This window comes from Sapajus apella, unplaced genomic scaffold (genome assembly GCF_009761245.1).
Source record: "Sapajus apella isolate SASKATOON/1434 unplaced genomic scaffold, GSC_monkey_1.0 scaffold10, whole genome shotgun sequence".
Lineage (NCBI taxonomy): Eukaryota > Metazoa > Chordata > Mammalia > Primates > Cebidae > Sapajus > Sapajus apella.
The window spans coordinates 43,489,074-43,508,567 of NW_022436950.1; the positions used below are offsets into that span (position 1 = coordinate 43,489,074).

Below are 19,494 nucleotides of genomic sequence, written 5' to 3' on the forward strand. Positions count from 1 at the left end.
CCATTTTAACTGGAGTGTAATGTTATATCATTGTAGTTTTGATTTGCATTTCTCTGATGATCGGCAATGTTGAGCACCTTTGCATGTGCCTGTTGGCCATTTGTATGTCTTCTTTTGAGAAATATTTATTAAGATAATTTGTCCACTTTTTCATCAGATTGTTCAAGATTTTTCTATAGAGTTTTTTTAGTTCCTTATATATTCTAGTTATTAATCCCTCGTCAGATGGGTAGTTTGCTAATATTTTCTCCCATGCTCTGGGTTGTCTCTTCATGTTGTTGCCATGCAGAAGCTTTTTAACTGGATGTGATTTCCTTTGCCGTGTGGAAGCTTTTTAGCTGGATGTGATCCCATTTGTCTGCTTTTCTTGGTTTGCTTGTGCTTGTGGAGTATTATCTAAGAAATCTTTGCCAAGTCCAAGTTCCTGGAGAGTTGCTCCAATATTTCCTTGAGCAGTTTCATAGATAGAGGTCTTAGATTCAAATCTTTAATTCATTTTGATTTGATTTTTGTATATATTGAGAGATAGAGGTCTAGTTTCATTCTTCTGCATATGAATATTTGTTAGTTGTATTCCTAGGTATTTTACTCTCTTTGTAGCAATTGTGAATGGCAGTTCATTCTTGATTTGGCTGTTAGTCTATTATTGGTGTATAGGAATGCTTATGATTTCTGAACATTGATTTTGTATACTGAGACTTTGCTGAAGTTGCTTATCAGTTTAAAGAGATTTTGGGCTGAGATGATAGGGTCTTCTAAATATACAATCACGTCGTCTGCAAATGGAGACAATTTGACTTCCTCTTTTTCTAATTGAATACCCTTTATTTTTCTTGCCTGATTGCTCTGGCTAGAACTTCCAATACTATACTGAATAGGAGTGGTGAGAGAGGGCATCCTTGTCTAGTGCCAGATTTCAAAGGGAATGCTTCCAGTTTTTGTCCACTCAGTATGATATTGGCTGTGGGTTTGTCGTAAATAGCTTTTATTATTTTGAGTTATGTTCCGTCAATACCTAGTTTATTGCAGTTTTTTGCCATAAAGGCTGTTGAATTTTGTCAAAGGCCTTCTCTGCATCTATTGAGATAATCGTGGTTTTTGTCTTCTGTTTATGTGGTGAATTACGTTTATAAACTTGCGTATGTTGAACCAGCCTTGCATCCCCGGGATGAAGCCTACATGATCGTGATGGATAAGCTTTTTGTTGTACTGTCGCAATCAGTTTGCCAGCATCTTATTGAAGATTTTTGCATCTATGTTCATTATGGATATTGGTCTGAAGTTTTCTTTTTTTGTTGTGTCTCTGCTGGGTTTTGGTATCAGGATGATGTTGGTCTCATAAAATGATTTGGGAAGGATTCCCTTTTTTTGGATTGTTTGGAATAGTTTCAGAAGGAGTGGTACCAGCTCCTCTTTGTATATCTGGTAGAATTGGCTGTGAACCCATCTGGACCTGGGCTTTTATTGGATGGTAGGCTGTTAATTGCTGCCTCAACTTCAGCCTTGCTATTGGTCTATTCAGGGTTTCAACTTCTTCCTGGTTTAGGCTTGGGAGGATGCAAATGTCCAGGAATTTATCTATTTCTTCCAGGTTTACTGGTTTATGTGCATAGAGTTGTTTGTAGTAACCTCTGATGGTAGTTTATATTTCTGGGGAATTAGTGGTGATATCCCCTTTATTGTTTTTTATTGCGTCTATTTTTATCATTCTCTCTTTTCTTATTAACGTGGCTAGTTGTCTGTTTTGTTAATCTTTTCAAAAATCCAGCTCCTTGATTTATTAATTTTTGAAGGCTTTTTGGTGTCTCTATCTCCTTCAGTTCTGCTTAGTTATTTCTTGTCTTCTAGCTTTTGAGTTTTTTTGATCTTGCTCCTCTAGCTGTTTCAATTTTGACAATAGGGTGTCGATTTTAGATCTTTCCTTGCTTCTCATGTTAGAATTTATTGCTATAGATTGTCCTCTAGACACTGCTTTAAATGTGTCCCAGAGATTCTGGTACATTGTGTCTTCATTCTCATTGGTTTTGAAGAACATCTTTATTTGTGCCTTTATTTCATTGTTTATCCAGTTAACATTCAAGAGCCAGTTCTTCATTTTGCATGGAGTTGTCCAGTTCTGAGTTAATTTCTTAATCTTGACTTCTAATTTGATTGCACTGTTGTCTGAAAGACTGTTTTTTAATGATTTCCATTCTTTTGCATTTGTTGAGGAGTGATTTACTTCCAATTATGTGGTCAATTTTAGTGTAGGTGTGATGTGGTGCTGAGTAGAGTGTACATTCTGTGGATTTGGTGTGGAGAGTTCTGTAAATGTCTATTAGGTTTGCTTGGTTGAGATCTGAATTCAAGTCCTGGATATCTTTGTTAATTTTCTGTCTTAATGATCTGTCTAATATTGACAGTGGAGTGTTAATGTCTCCTATTATTGTGTGGAAGGCGGAGTCTCTTTGTAGATCATTAAGAACTTGCTTTATGTGTCTGGGTTTTCCTATATTGGGTGTGTCTATGTTTAGGATTGTTAGCTCTTCTTGATGCATTTATTTTTTTACCATTACGTAGTGCCCTTCTTTGTCTCTTTTGATGTTTATTGGTTTAAAGTCTACTTTATCAGAGACTAGGATTGCAACTCCTGCTTTTTTTTGCTCTCCATTTGCTTGGTAAATCTTCCTCCATCCCTTTATTTTGAGCCTATGTGTATGCTTGCCTGTGAGATGGATTTCCTGGATACAGCACACTGATGGGTTTTGACTTTTTATCCAATTTGCCAGTCTGTGTCTTTTGATTGGGGTGTTTAGCCCATTTACATTTAAGGTTAATATTTGTTATGTGTGAATTTGATCCTGCCATTTTGACGCTAGCTGGTTGTTTTGCCCGTTAGTTGACACAGTTTCTTCATTGTGTTGATGCTCTCTACCATTTGGTATATTTTTTGAAGTGGCTGTTACTGGTTGTTCCTTTCTATGTATAGTGCTTCTTTTAGGAGCTCTTGTAAAGCAGGCTTGATGGTGACGAAATCTCCGAGCCATTGCATATTCATAAAGGGTTTTAGTTCTCCTTCGCTTATGAAGCTTAGTTTGGCTGGATATGAAAATCTGGGTTGAAAGTTCTTTTCTTTAAGGATGTTGAATATTGGCCCCTATTCTCTACTTGGTTGTAGGGTTTCTGCCGAGACATCCACTGTGAGTCTGATGGGCTTCCCCTTGTGGGTAACCAGACTTTTCTCCCTGGGTGCCTTTAGCATTTTTTCCTTTCTTTCAACCCTGGTGATTCTGATGATTGTGTGCCTTAGGGTTGCTCTTCTTGAGGAATATCTTTGTGGTGGTCTTTGTATTTCCTGAACTTGAATATTGGCCTGCCTTGCTAGGTTCAGAAAGTTTTCCTGGATAATATCCTGAAGAGTGTTTTCCACCTTGGATTCATTCTCTCCGTCACATTCACGTACACTTCCAGCCTTGTTTCCCTGCTGGTGAGGAGTTGTGATATGTTAGAGGAAGAGAGGCATTCTGGTTTTGAGTGTTTTCATTCTTTTTGTGCTAATTTCCTTCCATCTTTGTGGATTTATCTATCTGTCATCTTTGTAGTTGGTGACTTTCGGATGGGGTGTCTGAGTGGACATCCTTTTTGTTGATGATGAAGTTACTTCTTTGTGTTTTTTAGTTTTCATTCTAATAGTTAGGCTCCTCTGCTGTAGAACTGCTGGAGGTCCACTCCAGACCCTGCTTGCCTGGGGTTCACCTGCAGCAGCTTCAGAACAGTAAGGGTTGCATCCACTTTGTTCTTCTGTTATCTTTGTCCCAGAAAGATACCCGCCAGATGTCAGCCTGAGCTCCCCTTTATGAGGTGTCTCTGGATATACAGGGGTCAGAGAGCTGCTTGAGGAAACAGTCTGTCCCTTAAAGGAGCTCAAATGCTGAGCTGTGAGCTCTGTTGTTCCATTCAGAGATACTGGGCAGGTACATTTAAGTCTGCTGCAGCGGAGCTCCTAACCGCCCTTTTTTCCCAGATGCTCTGTCCTGGGAAGGTGGGGCTTTATTTATAAGTTCCTTACATGCTGCTGCCTCTTTTCAGAGATGCCCTGCCCAGCAAGAAGGTAGCCTAGTCACAGTCTGCCAGCAGAGGCATTGCTGAGCTGCCGTGGGCTCTGCCCAGCTGCTGTGAACTTCATTGTGGTTTTTTTTATAGAGGTATAGTTAGAACTGCCTTGGTAATGGCAGTCTGCCTCAGTAATCGTTTACTGTCTCTAATGGCTGACTGCCTCAGTAATGGTGTACTGTCTCTAATGGCTGACTGTCCCAGTAATGGCGGACTGCCTAGGTAATGGTGGACTGCCTAGATAATGGTGGACTGCCTCAGTAATGGCGGACTGCCTTGGTAGTGGTGAAGCCTTGGTAATGGCAGATGCTCTTCCCTCCACAGAGCTGGACCGCCCTGGGTCCAGCTGTGCTTGCTGTGAAACTCTTATTCCACGGTGGTTCAGATTGCTGGTCTTTGTTGGGGTGGGACTTGCCGAGCCAGATAACCAGGCTCCCTGTTTCAGCCCCTTCTTTTTCAGTTGAATGGGCAACTCTATCTCCCAGGCGTTCTAGGCACCAGTTGAAACGGTGCCAGGATTTGTGTGAGTTTTTGTGCGGAGACCCGCTATACTGGCTCAAACAGCCATGCTGGAGACTCATGGCACTTTTCCGCCCAGGAATCTCCTGGTCTGTAGGCAGTAAAAATTCATTTGGAAATGTGATGATCCCTTACTCTCTGCATTCTTGCTGGGAGCTGCACTCCAGAGCTGTTTCTATTTGGCCATCTTGGATCCTAGTTTGCTGGTATTTTGTTGAGGACTTTTGGATCAATATTTATCAGAAATGTTGTCTTAAAGTTTTCTTTTTTTATGCATCTTTGTCTAGTTTTGGTGTCAGAGTAATACTGACCTCATAGAATGATTTTGAAAGTATTTCCTCCTTGCATTAGTTTGTTCTCATGCTGATATGAGGAAATACCTGAGACTGAGTGATTTACGAAGGAAAGAGGTTTAATTGGCTAATAGCTCTGCAGGGCTGGGAGGTTTCAGAAAACTTACAATCATGGCAGCAGGGAAAGCAAACGTGTCCTCCTTCATGTGGCAGCAGGAGGGCAAAGAATGAGCTAAGTGGTGTGGAAAAGCCCCTTATAAAACCATCAACTCTCCTGAGAACTCAGTTACTATCACCAGCACAGCCTGAGGGTAACCACCCCCATAATTCAATTACCTCCCACTGGGTCCTTCCCATGACACACGGTGGTTATGGGATCTACAATTCAAGATGAGATTTGGGTGGGACCCGCAGCCAAACCATATCACCTCTCCTCTGTTTTTTTTTTGTTTTTTGTTTTGTTTGTTTGTTTGACTAGTTTAAGTAGCATTGGTTACTACTTCTGTAAAGGTTTGGTAGAATTCAGCAGTGAAGCCATCATGTCCTGGGCTTTTCCTTGTTGGGACACTTTTTATTATGGATTTGATCTTGTTACCTGTTGGGCTGTTCAGGTTTTGAATTTCTTTGGTTTAGTCTTGGTAGTTTGTACGTGTCTAGGGATTTGTCCATTTCTTCTAGGTTTTCCAATTTATTGGCATATAATTGTCCATAGTAACCTCTAATGATCCTCTGAATTTCTGTGGTTTTGATTGTCATGTCTTCCTTTTCATCTCTCACTTTGAGTCTTTTCTCTTTTTTTCTTAGTCTGGCTAAATGTATGTTAGTTTTGTTTAGCTTTTCATGAAACCTACTTTTCAATTCATTTTTTTGGCATTGTTTTCTTCATTTAAATTTATTTCTGCTCTGATGTTTATTATTTATTTTCTTTCACTAATTTTGAGTTTGGTTTGCTCTTGCTTTTAGAATTATTTAAGATTCATAGGTGTGTTGTTTATTTGAAGTTTTTCTACTTTTTAATTTAGCCGCTTGTAGCTATAAAGTTCCCCCTTTGTGTGGCTTTTGCTGTATCTCACATGTTTTAATATGTTGTGTTTCCATTATCACTTGCTCCAAGAAATTTTTTCAGTTTCCTTCTTAATTTCTTCATTGACCCACGGGTCATTCTGGAGCATATTGTTTAATTTCCATGTGTTTATGTGGTTTCCAAAATTATTCTTGTTACTGATTTCTTGTTTTGTTCCATTGTGGTCAGAGATATTTCAATTTTTTTGAATGTTTAAGATTTATTTTGGTATCTAATATATGGTTTATCCTTGAGAATGATCCATGTGCTGCAGAGAAGGTTGTGTATTCTGCAGCCATTGGATGAAATGTTCTGTAAATATCTATTAGGTCCATTCGATCTGTAGTGCAGATTAAATCTGATGACTCTTTGTTGATTTTTTTTATATGAATGATCTATTTTTGCATACAATATTGTATGACATGTTTTGTGTGAATGTTGCAAATGGGGTATTTAAGTCTCCAGCTATTATTGTATTGAGGTCTATCTCTCTGTTTAGCTCTAATAATATTTGCTTAATATACCTGGTACTCCAGTGTTGGGTGCATATATATCTTCAATTGTTATATCCTCTGGCTGAATTGGCCCCATATCATTATACAGTGACCTTCTTTGTCTCTTTTTATAGCTTTTGATTTGAAATCTACTTTTTCTCATATAAGTGTAGCTACTTCAGGTCGTTTTTGGCTTTCATTGGTATGGAATATCTTTTTCCATCTCTTATTGTCAGGCTATGTGGATCTTTATAGGTGAAATGTGTTTCTCAAAAGTGACAGATCACTGGGTATTGTTTTATTATCTATTCACCAAGGCTATGTCTTTGGGTTAGAGAGTTTAGTCCATTTAAATTTGATGTTATTATTGTTGTTATTGATAATTTTGATTGATAAGGATATACTCCTGCCATTTTGTCATTTGTTTTCTGGTTGTTTTGTGGTCTTCTCTTCCTTCTTTTTTTCCTTTCTGTCTTTTAGTGAAGGTGATTTTCTCTGATGATATGCTTTAGTTTCCTGCTTTTCATTTTTTGAATATTTGTTGGATGTTTTTTGATTTGAGGTTACCATAAAGTTTGCAAATAATACCTTATAATTTATTTGAAATTGTTGAGAACACTGATTGCATAAACAAATAAGCAAGCAAAAAGAAAATTAATTTATTTTGACTCTATCCCCTGCTTTTTAACATTTTTTTGTTTCTGCTTATATCTTATTGTACTATTTGCCTTGAAAAGTTGTTAGTTATTTTTTATCAGTTAATTTTTCTTTCTAGTTAACATATATCTATATAGTTTACACACCACAATTACAGTGTTATAGTAGTCTGTGTTTTTCTGTTTACTTACCATGATCAATGAGTTTTGTACCTTCAAATGATTTATTATTGCCCATTATTGTTATTTTCTTTCAGATTGAAGACTCCCTTTAGTATTTCCTGTAGGACAGGTCTGATGTTGATGAAATCCCTCAGCTTTTGTTTGTCTGGGAAAGTCCTTTTTTCTCCTCCATGTTTGAAGGATATTTCTACCAGATTTACTATTCTAGGGTACAAGGTTTTTTGTTTTTTTTTTTTTCCTTCAGCACTTTAAATATGTCCTGCCACTCTTTACTGGCTGGTGAGGTTCCCATTGAAAAGTCTGTAGTCAGACATGTTGGAGCTCCATTGTGGGCTATTTGTTTATTTTCTCTTGCTGCTTTTAGGATACTTTCTTTATTTTTGACCTTTGGTAGTTCCATTATTAAATGTCTTGAGGCAGTCTCTCTTTTTTTTTTTTTTTTTTGAGATGGAGTCTTGCTCTGTTGCCCAGGCTGGAGTGCTACAGTGCAATCTCAGTTCACTGCAACCTCTGCCTCTCGAGTTCCAGCGATTCTCTTGGCTCAGCCTCCCAAGTTGCTGGGATTACAAGTACCCGCCATCATGCCTGGCTAAATTTTTTTGTATTTTTGTAGAGATGGCCTTTCACCATGTTGGCCAGGCTGATCTCGAACTCCTGACCTCAGGTGATCCACCTGCCTCTGCCTCCCAAAATGCTGGGATTACGGGTGTAAGCCACCACCCGAAGCCTGAGGTAGTCTTTATTGGGTTCAGTCTCCTTGGTGTTCTATAACCTTGTTGTGCTGAAATATTGATATTTTTCTCTAAGTTTGGAAAATTTATGTTATTTTCCTTTTGAATAAACTTTCTACCTCTATCTCTCTCTCTACTTTCTCTTTAAGGCCAATAACTCTTAGATTTTCCCTTTTGAGACTATTTTCCAGATCCTGTTGGTGTACTTCTCTTTTTTATTCTTTTGTCTCCTCTGACTGTGTAGTTTTAGATAGCCTATCTTCAAGCTCACTATTTCTTTCTTCTAGCTCACTATTTCTTTCTTCTGCTTCATCAACTCTACTATTAAGAGTCTGATGCATTCTTCAATATGTCAATTGCATTTTCAACTCCAGAATTCATTCTTGATTCTTTTTAATTATTTCAAATTATTTGTTAAATTTATATAATGAGATTTTGAATTCCTTCTCGATGTTATTTTGAATTTCAAAGAGTTTCCTGAAAACAGCTATTTTGAATTCTCTGTCTGAAATGTCATATATCTCTGTCTCTTTGGGTTTGTCTCTTTGGTGCCTTATTTAGGTTGTTTCGTTTCGTGAGGTTATGTTTTCATGGATGGCCTTGATGCTTGTGGGTATTCATTAGTGTCTGGGCATTGAAGAGTTAGATATTGTACTCTTAGCATCCTAAGCTTGTTTGTACCCATCCTTCTTGAGAAGATTTTCCAGGTATTTGAAGGGACTTGAATGTTGTGATTAAGGTTTTGGTCACTTCTTCCATATTTGTATTAGGGGACACACCAAGCTTGGTAACTGTGGCTCTCACAATTCTTTTAGACTTTATCCAAGACCACCAAAGCAGCCTTGTAGAGGTACTGCCTTGGTAGTCTTGGATAAAGTCTAAAAGAATTGTCTTGATTACCAGACAGAGACCCTTATTCTCTTCCCTTTATTTCTCCAAAATAATTGCAGTCTTTCTCTCTATGCTGAGCTGCCTGGAACTGCGGAAGGGGTGACACAAGCACCCTTGTGACCATCATCACTGGGACTGTGCGTGGTCAGAACTGAAACCAGCACAACGCTGTGTCTCATTTAAGGCCCATGGTAACCTCTGCCTTGCTACTGCATGTGTTCTTTCAAGGCCCTAGGGCTCTACAATTAGGAGATGGTGAAGCCATCCAGGCATGTATTCTTCCCTTCACATTAGTGAGCTCCCCCATTCCCGAGTGTTCCTGAGGTGCTACCTGGGAGCCAGGGCCTGGAGTTGGAAATCTTACAGGTCTATCTGCTATTCTACTCTATTGCAGCTGAACTGGCATCCAGACCACAAGACAAAGTCCTTCCCACTCTTCCCTGACTTTTCGATAAGTAGAGGAGACTCTCCCTGTGTCCGCCACCACCACAGGTCCATGAGGAATATTGCCAGGCCACAGCCAATGTCACTTAAGGCCCACGGGCTCTTGAGTTAGGTTGTGTTGCCAAACCTAGGACCCACTTTCACAGAAGTGGGCTCCCCTGTGGCCCAAGATAGGCCCAGATATTCCTTCCAAGAGCTAAGGCCTAGAACTGGGGACCCCAGGATCCCACTTCCTACTCTACCACACGGTGGCCTAGTTACAAGGCTGAGATATCTAAGCTCCAAGTCCTCTTTACTCTTCCCTCTGCTTTTCTCAAGCAGAAGGAGTCTCTCCTGCTAGCGACTACAGGTATGAATGTGCCGGATCACACCTGAAGCCAGGACACCTCAGGGTCTCACCCAAGGCCCAGGGTCTTTCCCAACTGGCTATTGCTCCTGATTATTCAGTACCCAAGGGCTCTTTAGTCAGCAAGTGATGAATTTTGCCAGGAGTACAGTCCTCCCTTCAAACCAGCAGGTTCCCTTCTGGCCCAGGGTGTGTCTAGAAATGTCTTCTAGGAGCTAGGGTCTGAGATGGGGGCCTCATGACTCTACCCAGTGCCCTATCCTACTGTGGCTGAGTGGTATCCAAATTGCAAGATAAAGTCCTCTTTACTCTTTTCTGCCCTCCCCTCAAGTGAAATGAAGGAGTCTTGTTGGAAGCAGTTAGATGTGCTGCTTCAGGTTGGGGGAGGGATGGCACAACCCAGAAGTCAAAAGTCTTTAGCTGCTGACTAGGTCACCTATTTCGCAAGCCCAATGGCTCTGACCCCACACAGCACTAAAACTTGCCCAGGAGTTGCAGTTCTTATGGCCTAGACTGCATTTCAAGTTGTTTAGGGCCTCAGAGCACTTTAGCCCATGGTGGTTAGGTTTGCCAAAGCTTAGGTTGTAACATCTGGAATGGGTGATTTCCCTCTGGCTAGGGCTGGCCTAAATGCTTCCCCTCCCTTGGCATTGGCTGAGGTCTGCCCATTTTGGCAGCACCGAGTTCCAATGCAAAGTCTCACTCTCCCTCCCTAAGAACACAGATTCTCAGTGCCTCACAGCTAATGCTGGGGGCTGGGGAGGGATGGCATCCACAATTCATGACTATCTTTCCTACCCTCTTCAGTGCCTCTTTCAGTAATATGAAGTTAATACCAGGTACTGTGATCACTCACTTGATTTTTGATTTTCATGAAAGTGCTTTTTTGCTTTAGATAGTTGTTAAATTTGATTTTTTATTGAGACAGAGTCTCACTCTGTCACCCAGGCTAGAGTGCATTGGCACAATCTTGGCCCACTGCAACCTCCACCTCTCGGATTCAAGCAATTCTCCTGTCTCAGCCTCCTGAGTAGCTGGGATGACAGGTGCCCACCACCATGCCCGGCTAATTTTTGTATTTTTAGTAGAGATGGTTTTACCATATCAGTCTGGCTGGTCTCGAACTCCTGACCTCAGATGATCTGCTCACCTCCCCCTCCCAGAGTGCTGGGATTACGGGCATGAGCCACGGTGCCTGGCCAAATTTCCTGTTTCTATGGGAAGAATGATCAGTGGAGGCTTCTATTAAGCCATCTTTCTCTGCCTCAATACTGATTTTAAAATATTTAAATGCACCCAGCAAAACATGTAAAAATCATTCAAAGCGTCTTATACACAGGAAATTATAAAAAAGAGTTAAAGTGATTACATATGTATTTTTGAAAATTATTCCCTTAAATGAAAATTTGTTAAAATCACTAGAACCACTTTTTACATATCAATCTCTAAGGGAGTTCTGTCATTTTAAAAGTATTTGTACTTGGATTGAGGTCCTTCATATGTGACTCTGTGTGTGTGTATGTGTGTGTGTGTGTGTGTGTGTATCTGTATAAGATAAACACACATGCCCATATACTTTTTAGAATGTTTTTATATTTTATATTAATTATTGTTGGACATCAAGTGATTCTTAGGTTATGGATAACTATAGTTGCAGTTGAAGAGTTAAACTGTAAACTGCTCATTAAAGGAAAATTTCTTTAGAAAAATAAGCATTGAATATGAAGAGTGTCATTTATTTATCCTCCCAGCCATTACTGGAAGTATTTAGAAATTTGGGGTTATTTACTGTGAATTTCCACTATACATAACAACCTTTGGTAGAATTAGCAAATTGGATTCATTGCCTGATATTTCAAATATTTATATATTTTAAAAAAGATTATTCTCACAAGGCCAAAACAGCTGGAGAATGTATACAGAAATCAGTCCTTTATTATCAGCAAGGGGAAATAAAATCCAGTCGTTTGACTACATAGAAAGCTGATTAACTAAATTATCAAAAACAAATTTTCAGTTAGATGTTTTGTTACTTCTGGAAACCACCATGGTTTGCATCCTGTTGGTTTGGACTTACAACATAAAAACATTTAGTCTAATTAGAATAATATCAATGAACAATTTCTAGGCAATTTTGCTTGCTTTTTTTGTTTCATTATACAACTAAAAATTTAAAGAATATGGAATTGTATAAAGAGTAATCATTCCTCTTTTTTAAAAAATTCCTTCCTTTAGGGTAATGATTCTTTATAGTGAATTCTTCCCTTTCCAACTTATATTTGTATGTATGCAAAGATGTAAAATATTAGAGAAAGAAAGCTGGAGAGAGAGAAATACAGAAAAGTAGAAATTATTTGGGATTAAAAAGGGCTTTAACATTTTTTAAAAATTAGAATTAGCAACTTCACTGTCAGAGTGCTGAGGTGATAGGGAAGGTGAGCATAGGTAGTTACCAATAATTGTGTTTTCCCCTTTATAGCAAGTTTATTTTGGAAATTATATTATTAAAATATATAAATAAATTAATATAGATATGATAGAACTTCAAGAGAATAATATGGATATATGTAGATGTGTATTCATACCTGTATATGTGCATATACAATCTCCCATATATGTACCCAGTATGTAACCAGTCGCACACAAAAACATAAATTTGTTTTTGCAGAACAGAATCATTACTGTGCTGCAAATTATTTTATTCACTGAACAATATACTTCCCAGTATTTCTGCTACTAGATAACTAGAGTTATTTTTTCCAAAATCAATAGCCAATTACTCTGATATAATTTATGAAATGATTGGTCATTTCACTCCTGATTTGAAATGCACCTTTTCAACACTAAATTTCCATATTTACTTGAATCTATTGCTGAACTTTCTCTATTCTACTTCATCCTCTATTCCTGAGCCAGAAAAAAATTGTTTAAGATTACTGCATCTGTATAGTGTGCTTTGGTATTTGGCAGGGCTAGTCTATCATTTTTTTTGTGTGTGTGATTATCTTTGCTACTTTTGGATATTTATTATTTCTAAGAATTATTGGTTTATACAAAATTTAGTTCTTAAAAATGCCAGTGAAATTTTATTGAAATTACATCAGTTGTATAGACTGGTTTGGGGGGAATCTACATCTTTACAATATTCTATCTTACCGTATGTTTTATTCAGAATTTTTAAGTATCCTTCAATAAAGTATTATAGTTTTCTTCTTACAGATTTAGCACATTTCTTGTTAAATTTGCTTGTAGTTATTTTTAGTTTTTGTAACTGTTAGAATGTGGTATATTTTCCAATGTAGTTTCTAAATCTAGTTACTGCTAATGTATAGGTTCCCACTGATTTTGTATGTTTATTTTGTATCTGTCTCTTTGAAATATTTACTGCTTGATCAGTTGATTTTTTGTTGTTGTTTTTATGCCAGCAGGATAGTTTTTTTTATTTGTCAGACATTGAACATGTATACATATTTTTCTCTTTTCACTATCTTGTCATAAGTGGCTGTGTTCCATAAGGCCCAGTGGGATCTGGCCTCAATTTATTTTATTTTTATGATTAATCTTTTTAGCGTTTGAGACAGTTGAGTTTTTAAGTCCTCTCCTCTGCCCTTACTCCCCTCCTGTCTCCTTCTCTTCCCTTCTTGCCTTCTTTCATTCCAGATGGAGTCTCGTTCTGTCACCCAGGCTGGAGTGAAGTGATGTGATCTCAGCTCACTGCAACCTCTGCCTCCTGGGTTCAAGCAATTCTCCTGCCTCAGCCTCCTAAGCAGCTGGATTACAGGCACCCACCACTGTTGAGCCAATTTTTTTGTAATTTTAGTAGACATGGGGTTTCACCATGTTTTGAACTGCTGATCTGCCTGCCTCAGCCTCCCAAAGTGCTAGGGTTACAGGTGTGAGCCACTGCGCGTGGCTGATTTTTAATATATTTTTTTAGACACAAAGGAAGGGTCTACTGTGGTGGCTCACTTCTGTAATTCCAGCATTTTGGGAGGCTGAGGTGGACAGAACACATGAGATTAGGAGTTCAAGACCAGTTTGGCCAACAAAGTGAAACCTTGTCTCTACTAAGAATACAAAAAAAAAAAAAAAAAAAAAAAAAAATTACCTGAGTATGGTGACATGCAGCTGAATCCCAGCTACTCCGGAGGCCGAGACAGGAGAATTGCTTGAATGTGGGAGGCAGAGTTTGCAGTGAGCTAAGATTGCGCCACTGCACTCCAGCCTGGGTGACAGAGTGAGACTCCATCTCAAAAACAAAACAAAATTAACTTTGTAGGTCAAACCAATTCAGGGAAAGAGGAAAAAGTGAAATTCAGAGTAAAGAGAAATTGCATCCGCGTTTAGGTTATCACATTCCCACACTCCCAATACCCATAAAACAAGAATTTCATTCCATGACACAAAGGAGCCTTTGTTACCTTGAATGGTAGTCCAGAAGTGTTGGTAGCACGGGGACTGGAACTAACAAAACAATTTTGTTTGTCCTTGAGTATTCGGTTCTGGGATAAATGAAACAAAGCCATCTGTCTGCTGCCCTACCACTCTGCTGCAGCCCTGCTGGCCCCTCAGCCCCTTACCCTTGCTCCTCCTTGCCACTAGGCCCATGTTCCCTCCACGTGCAGCCCTCTCCACTTGTTTCATTTCCTCATTTCCTTCTGTTTGCCCTCTCCAAGGTATGGGAACTACCCTCCACCTCTCACCACTTCACGTCCTTATGATATGTTCTGAGCAATGTGCCTTTGCAGCAGTTGTCTCTGTTGCAAGCTTGAAGTTTTACATTTGTTCTGGTGGTTATTTGGGTAAAAACAGACTCCCCAATTAGACTGCAAACTCTGGAAGGGCAGAGCCCATGTCTGTCCTTTGTCACACAGCATTGCCAGCACCTGGCACAGTGTCAGCCACATAGCAGGTGCCCATAAAATGTTATTCTGAAAGAATAAGTGATCACTCAGATAGTATCTGCTTCATATCTTCTATGAACCCACAGTACTCCTCCTTGATTTTCCAGTTTTTGATGTGTTGTTAAGCATTTTCTTTTTTGTTTTTGTTTTTCTTTTTCTGTTGTCATTTTAGTGAGATGTTTGGGAGGGATGAGAAAGAAACTGTGCTGTAGTCCCTGATTTTGAACCAAAAATGTTGACTTCTAATAAGTCTGTGCATAGTTATGCAATGTATTTCCACAGGCTGTTTTGTGATATGAGCTGTTCATTAAAATGCCACCTATAATTTTTGTTTTCCCTCAGGCTTACATTCAGAAAGTGGAGGTAACTGATATGATTGAACTGGAACAGAAATTAGTGGATTCCAGAAACTGCCTCGCTTTCCTCATTGAGCATGTCAACTTTTCTCCAGCAGACATTAGGCTAAATAATAGTGTTTTCCAGTGGTATGGAAGAATGGGAGAAATTTTTGAAGAGCACAGGAAAATCATTAAAGAGAAAATAGAACAATATCAAGAAGGTCTGAAGGTTGGCATCTTAAATATTTTATTTTCTGGAAATGTTTTACTTTTATCTTTTTACATAGCATTGTGAATTATTTTATTTCACAGAGCATACATTTTTAGCTTTCTCATAATGTTATAATCTCATACTATAAATGTTAATGGGAGACAGTAATATATCAGATCTTTTATAAGGCTTATTGGATGATTAAGGGGTGAGTTCATAGTATATTGATTAGTGTGCAGTCATTTCTTGATTTTTCAAGGTAACAGGAAAAAAAGTGTTGGAATATATTGTCCATAAATGATAGTTAATAAAAATAGTATTTATCTTACAGTACTATTTAGTTTACAGTACTATTCAGTTTTTAAAAATGATTTGAATATCAAAGCTCTCTTGGTGAAATGAGCTTTCATACCTCGTAATTGCTCACTCTCCTAAGCATTGTGCCAGAATCATCACTCAAACATTCAGTAACTCCAGCTTTTTTGCGGGGAGGGGAGTCTTAATAAGATGCTTTGTGATTTGCCCATTTCCCTGTCCAGCCTCATTGCCTGCTTCTCCCCACTCCTTGCTCATGACTTTTCAGTACCCCTGACAACTTCTAGGTGTTGCTCTCCTATGCTTCTTATCTCCTGCACATTCTCCCCATCACTCCAGAACACACCCCAGCCCCACACGTGCCTGTTGGTCTAGCACACTCTATTCATTTTTCTGAGAAGCCCTCTCCAGCAGACGTCAGTTCTGCTTCCCGTCTCCTGTACTCTCACTTTGACCACATCTCCATTGGACTAATTATCTGTTCATTATGTTAGTATTTTTAAGTTTGTCTCCTGATTGGACCATCAGCTCCTTGAAAGCAGGGCTGTTTCATCATTACCTTTCCCTATATCCATTGCCTAGCACAGTGGCTCACATACAGAAATGCTGTGAGAATTCCGTAGCTACTATCCTAATAAATGCCTTGGTATTTACAGTCTCGTTTTTCAGATGGAAGAGTAAGGTTCCCAAAGATTAAGAGACTTCTTCTAGGTCAGTCAGTACAGATGTCCTTTAATAGCAAACCATGGTCTTTCTATTACACTTATAGCAAATAGCTAATTGGCAAAACATGTTGTTTGAAGAATAATTCATATGCTTTAAAAAGTCTTCATTTTAAACTGTAATTAATATTTTTGTTTTACATTAAGACTATATCCACTATTTTAAAACTACAGAAAACATCAGTAATAAATATTAGGTGTTTAAGTTTCACTATAATAGACTCTTAGAAAATTGCTAAGTGGCCCGGAATTATTTATGCTATGTTTTAAAGTATGCTATTCCACAAACTATACATACTGTTGATGAGCTTTTCCTCTCATTTTCCTTCCCCTACTGTACCAGAGCAATAAATTTGCCAGGAAACTAGAGAAAAGAGGACAGAAATCAGCCTAGATAATCTATAAAATAGAAAATCTAATTTTGAATAACCTAAATTTTTTTGAATATTTTATTGAGCTATTTTTTAGAGCCATTTAGTTTGGAATGCCTTACTAGTAGCATTTATATAAGGGTTTCTCACTAAAAACATACACACCTGCCTTATATTAAACATTGTAGTTTTTAAGTGTTTAAATCTGGATTTATTTACCTTCCGCATTTCTTGTGAAGAGAGTCCATGGGACAAGAAAAAAAACCCTTGGAATATCTTGCTTTAATATTGTTAATTGAAATGATATCAGAGCACAATTAAAGAAATTCAGATTTTTCAGATGTTTATAAAAATACCATAGGTAAAAATTGAAATTTTCTTTTAGTCCTATCCTTGGTTATGAGATTTTTCAAATGCTGATAAATTATTTGTTTGCATAAATTCTTCAGCATATTAAAGATCACCATTCTCTAACATATTTTTATTCATTTTATTAGCTAGAACTTCTTACATAGCTAATACAGAGTAGATTTTTCTAATCTGCAAATTAGAAGAATCTTAATCCTTTTAATTTAAAATTTTTAAATCCTGCGTATTTCAGATCTCAGTCATTTTCTAGATCATCTCTTTATGTTTTAACAATGACAAAATATAATTATTCTGATAACTCCTATGTTAAAATATTTTGACACCAAGGGGTTTTAACTTTTAAGAATATTAACAAATTGTTTTTTTTTTTTAGTTACGGTGTGAACGGTTTGTGGAGGAGTTGGAGAGTTATGCTAAACAATCAGAAGAATTTTATTCATTTGGAGATCTTCAGGATGTTCAGCGGTACCTAAAAAAGGCTCAAATATTGAATGGAAAGTTGGATTCAGCTGCAGATAAGGTATAATTCAAAAATTCTTAAAAAGATGAATTAGTTCAAATGAAAAAGAATTGAATTCATTTTAGTTATTCACCTTTAAGAAATGGATTCAAATAAAACAGTTTAACCACATTTAATTAGAAGATAATGGAATGGCACAAATAGATTTTATAGACATGCTTCAAGGTGAAGCAGTATTGCTGTTTTCTATTGGTGGTGATACATTTTTTTCTATGTTAAAGATAGAGTTATGTATCAGTCTTCTTTTTAAACTTCCTTTGCATTATTTAATTATTTGCACCATGTGACAACATGGATAAACCTGGAGGACTTATGTTAAGTCAAATATGCCAGGCACAGAAAGACAAATACCACATGATCTCAATTATAGTGGAATCTAAAAAAGTGAACTCATAGAAGCAGAGAGTAGAAGAATGCCTACAAGGGTAGGGCAGATGGGTAGTGGGGACTGGGTAGGATGTTCATCAAAGGATAAAAAATTTAAGTTAGGAGGGATACATTTAGGGTCTCTATTGTGTATTATATGCTTGAACATTACTAAGAGAGTAGATTGTGTAGTGTTCTCATTACAAAAAAGTAAGTGTGCAAAGTAACATATGTTAGCTTTATTTAGCCATTCCACAATGTATACATGTTCTCAAAACGTGTTGGGCACCATAAATATATACATTTTTGTCAATTAAAAAAGAAATAGGAAAACAAGATTACATCGTACACCATAAATATATACATTTTTGTCAATTAAAAATGAATTAAGTAAATTGGAAAATGAGATTACTGCTTAGTTTTTCTATATTATTGAAGTTTAACTTCAGGGCTTAGTGAGGGTCTTTTGGGTCACATTTGAAATAGATATTTTTAAAAACTTAATTTTCAGCATCATTCACTCTTGAAATAACTAATATTTTCAATACCTATCCTTTCAGATTGAGCAGTTTAATGCTGAAGAGGAAGCATTTGGTTGGCCACCATCTGTATATCCTCAACGTAAAAAAATCCAAGATGGCTTGAACCCTTATCTTCGTCTTTATGAAACTGCTGTCGAATTTAGCAGCAAATATAGAGCATGGACAGAAGGACCATATCACAAAGTGAATCCAGACCAAGTAGAAGCAGATGTTGGAAATTATTGGAGAGGACTATATAAACTGGAGAAAACCTTTCAAGATTCTCCACAGGCATTGACAATGACAAAAAAAGTAAGATCAAAGGTGGAAGATTTCAAGCAGCACATTCCTCTCATTCAAGTGCTCTGTAATCCCGGTTTGCGCCCCAGGCACTGGGAGGCCATGTCTGCCATTGTCGGTTACCCTTTGCAGCCATCAGATGACTCCACAGTCTTCTCTTTTTTAGACATGAATCTGGAGCCGTATCTAGACAGATTTGAAGGTATTAGTGAAGCAGCTAGCAAAGAATATTCTCTGGAAAAGACGATGGAGAAGATGATTAATGAATGGGATGCAGTGGAATTTGTCATCCATTCTTACAGAGAAACTGGGACATTTATTTTGGCATCAGTTGATGAAATTCAGATGTTGTTGGATGACCATATTGTAAAAACACAAACTATGCGAGGATCTCCTTTCATTAAGCCTTATGAGAAACAAATGAGGTAAGGTGATACTTATATGGCAATGTTTATGCTGTGTTACAAAGATCACTTGTATTTAATGTAAAGTTCTTTTCAGAATTGATTCTGCATTTCACACTTAATGTTTCATACTTAATATTTTATTTCTTTTGATAATTGATTATGCATTTCATACTTAGCATTTCATACTAAATATTTAATATAATTAAATATTTAAAGATATAATCAATGGCTTCATTGCTATTGGAAGACTGCTGACCCTTTGCTATCATCTTAATGGTTTGTTAACGTCTATATTCATAGCGAAGACAGTGGACAATCAACATCCAGATATTCATTTTTATTGCCTACAATACAAATAAGATCAAAATATGATCTTATTTCTTAATTCTCAAAAATAATTTTGTATCTGTAAACTCAAGATAATTTTATTTTAAAAAT

General features: G+C 37.5%; 1 protein-coding gene across 2 annotated transcripts in view; it reads left to right on the forward strand.

Moving 5' to 3' along the window:
* DNAH7 (dynein axonemal heavy chain 7) overlaps positions 1-19,494 on the forward strand; it is a 172,677-nt gene that overhangs the window by 120,923 nt on the left and 32,260 nt on the right. For both annotated transcript variants that reach the window (XM_032278796.1, XM_032278797.1), the window contains 3 exons: positions 14,959-15,183; positions 17,316-17,462; positions 18,389-19,074. In XM_032278796.1, the coding sequence (XP_032134687.1) occupies positions 14,959-15,183; positions 17,316-17,462; positions 18,389-19,074 (1,058 nt within the window). The remainder of the gene's footprint in view (positions 1-14,958; positions 15,184-17,315; positions 17,463-18,388; positions 19,075-19,494) is intronic.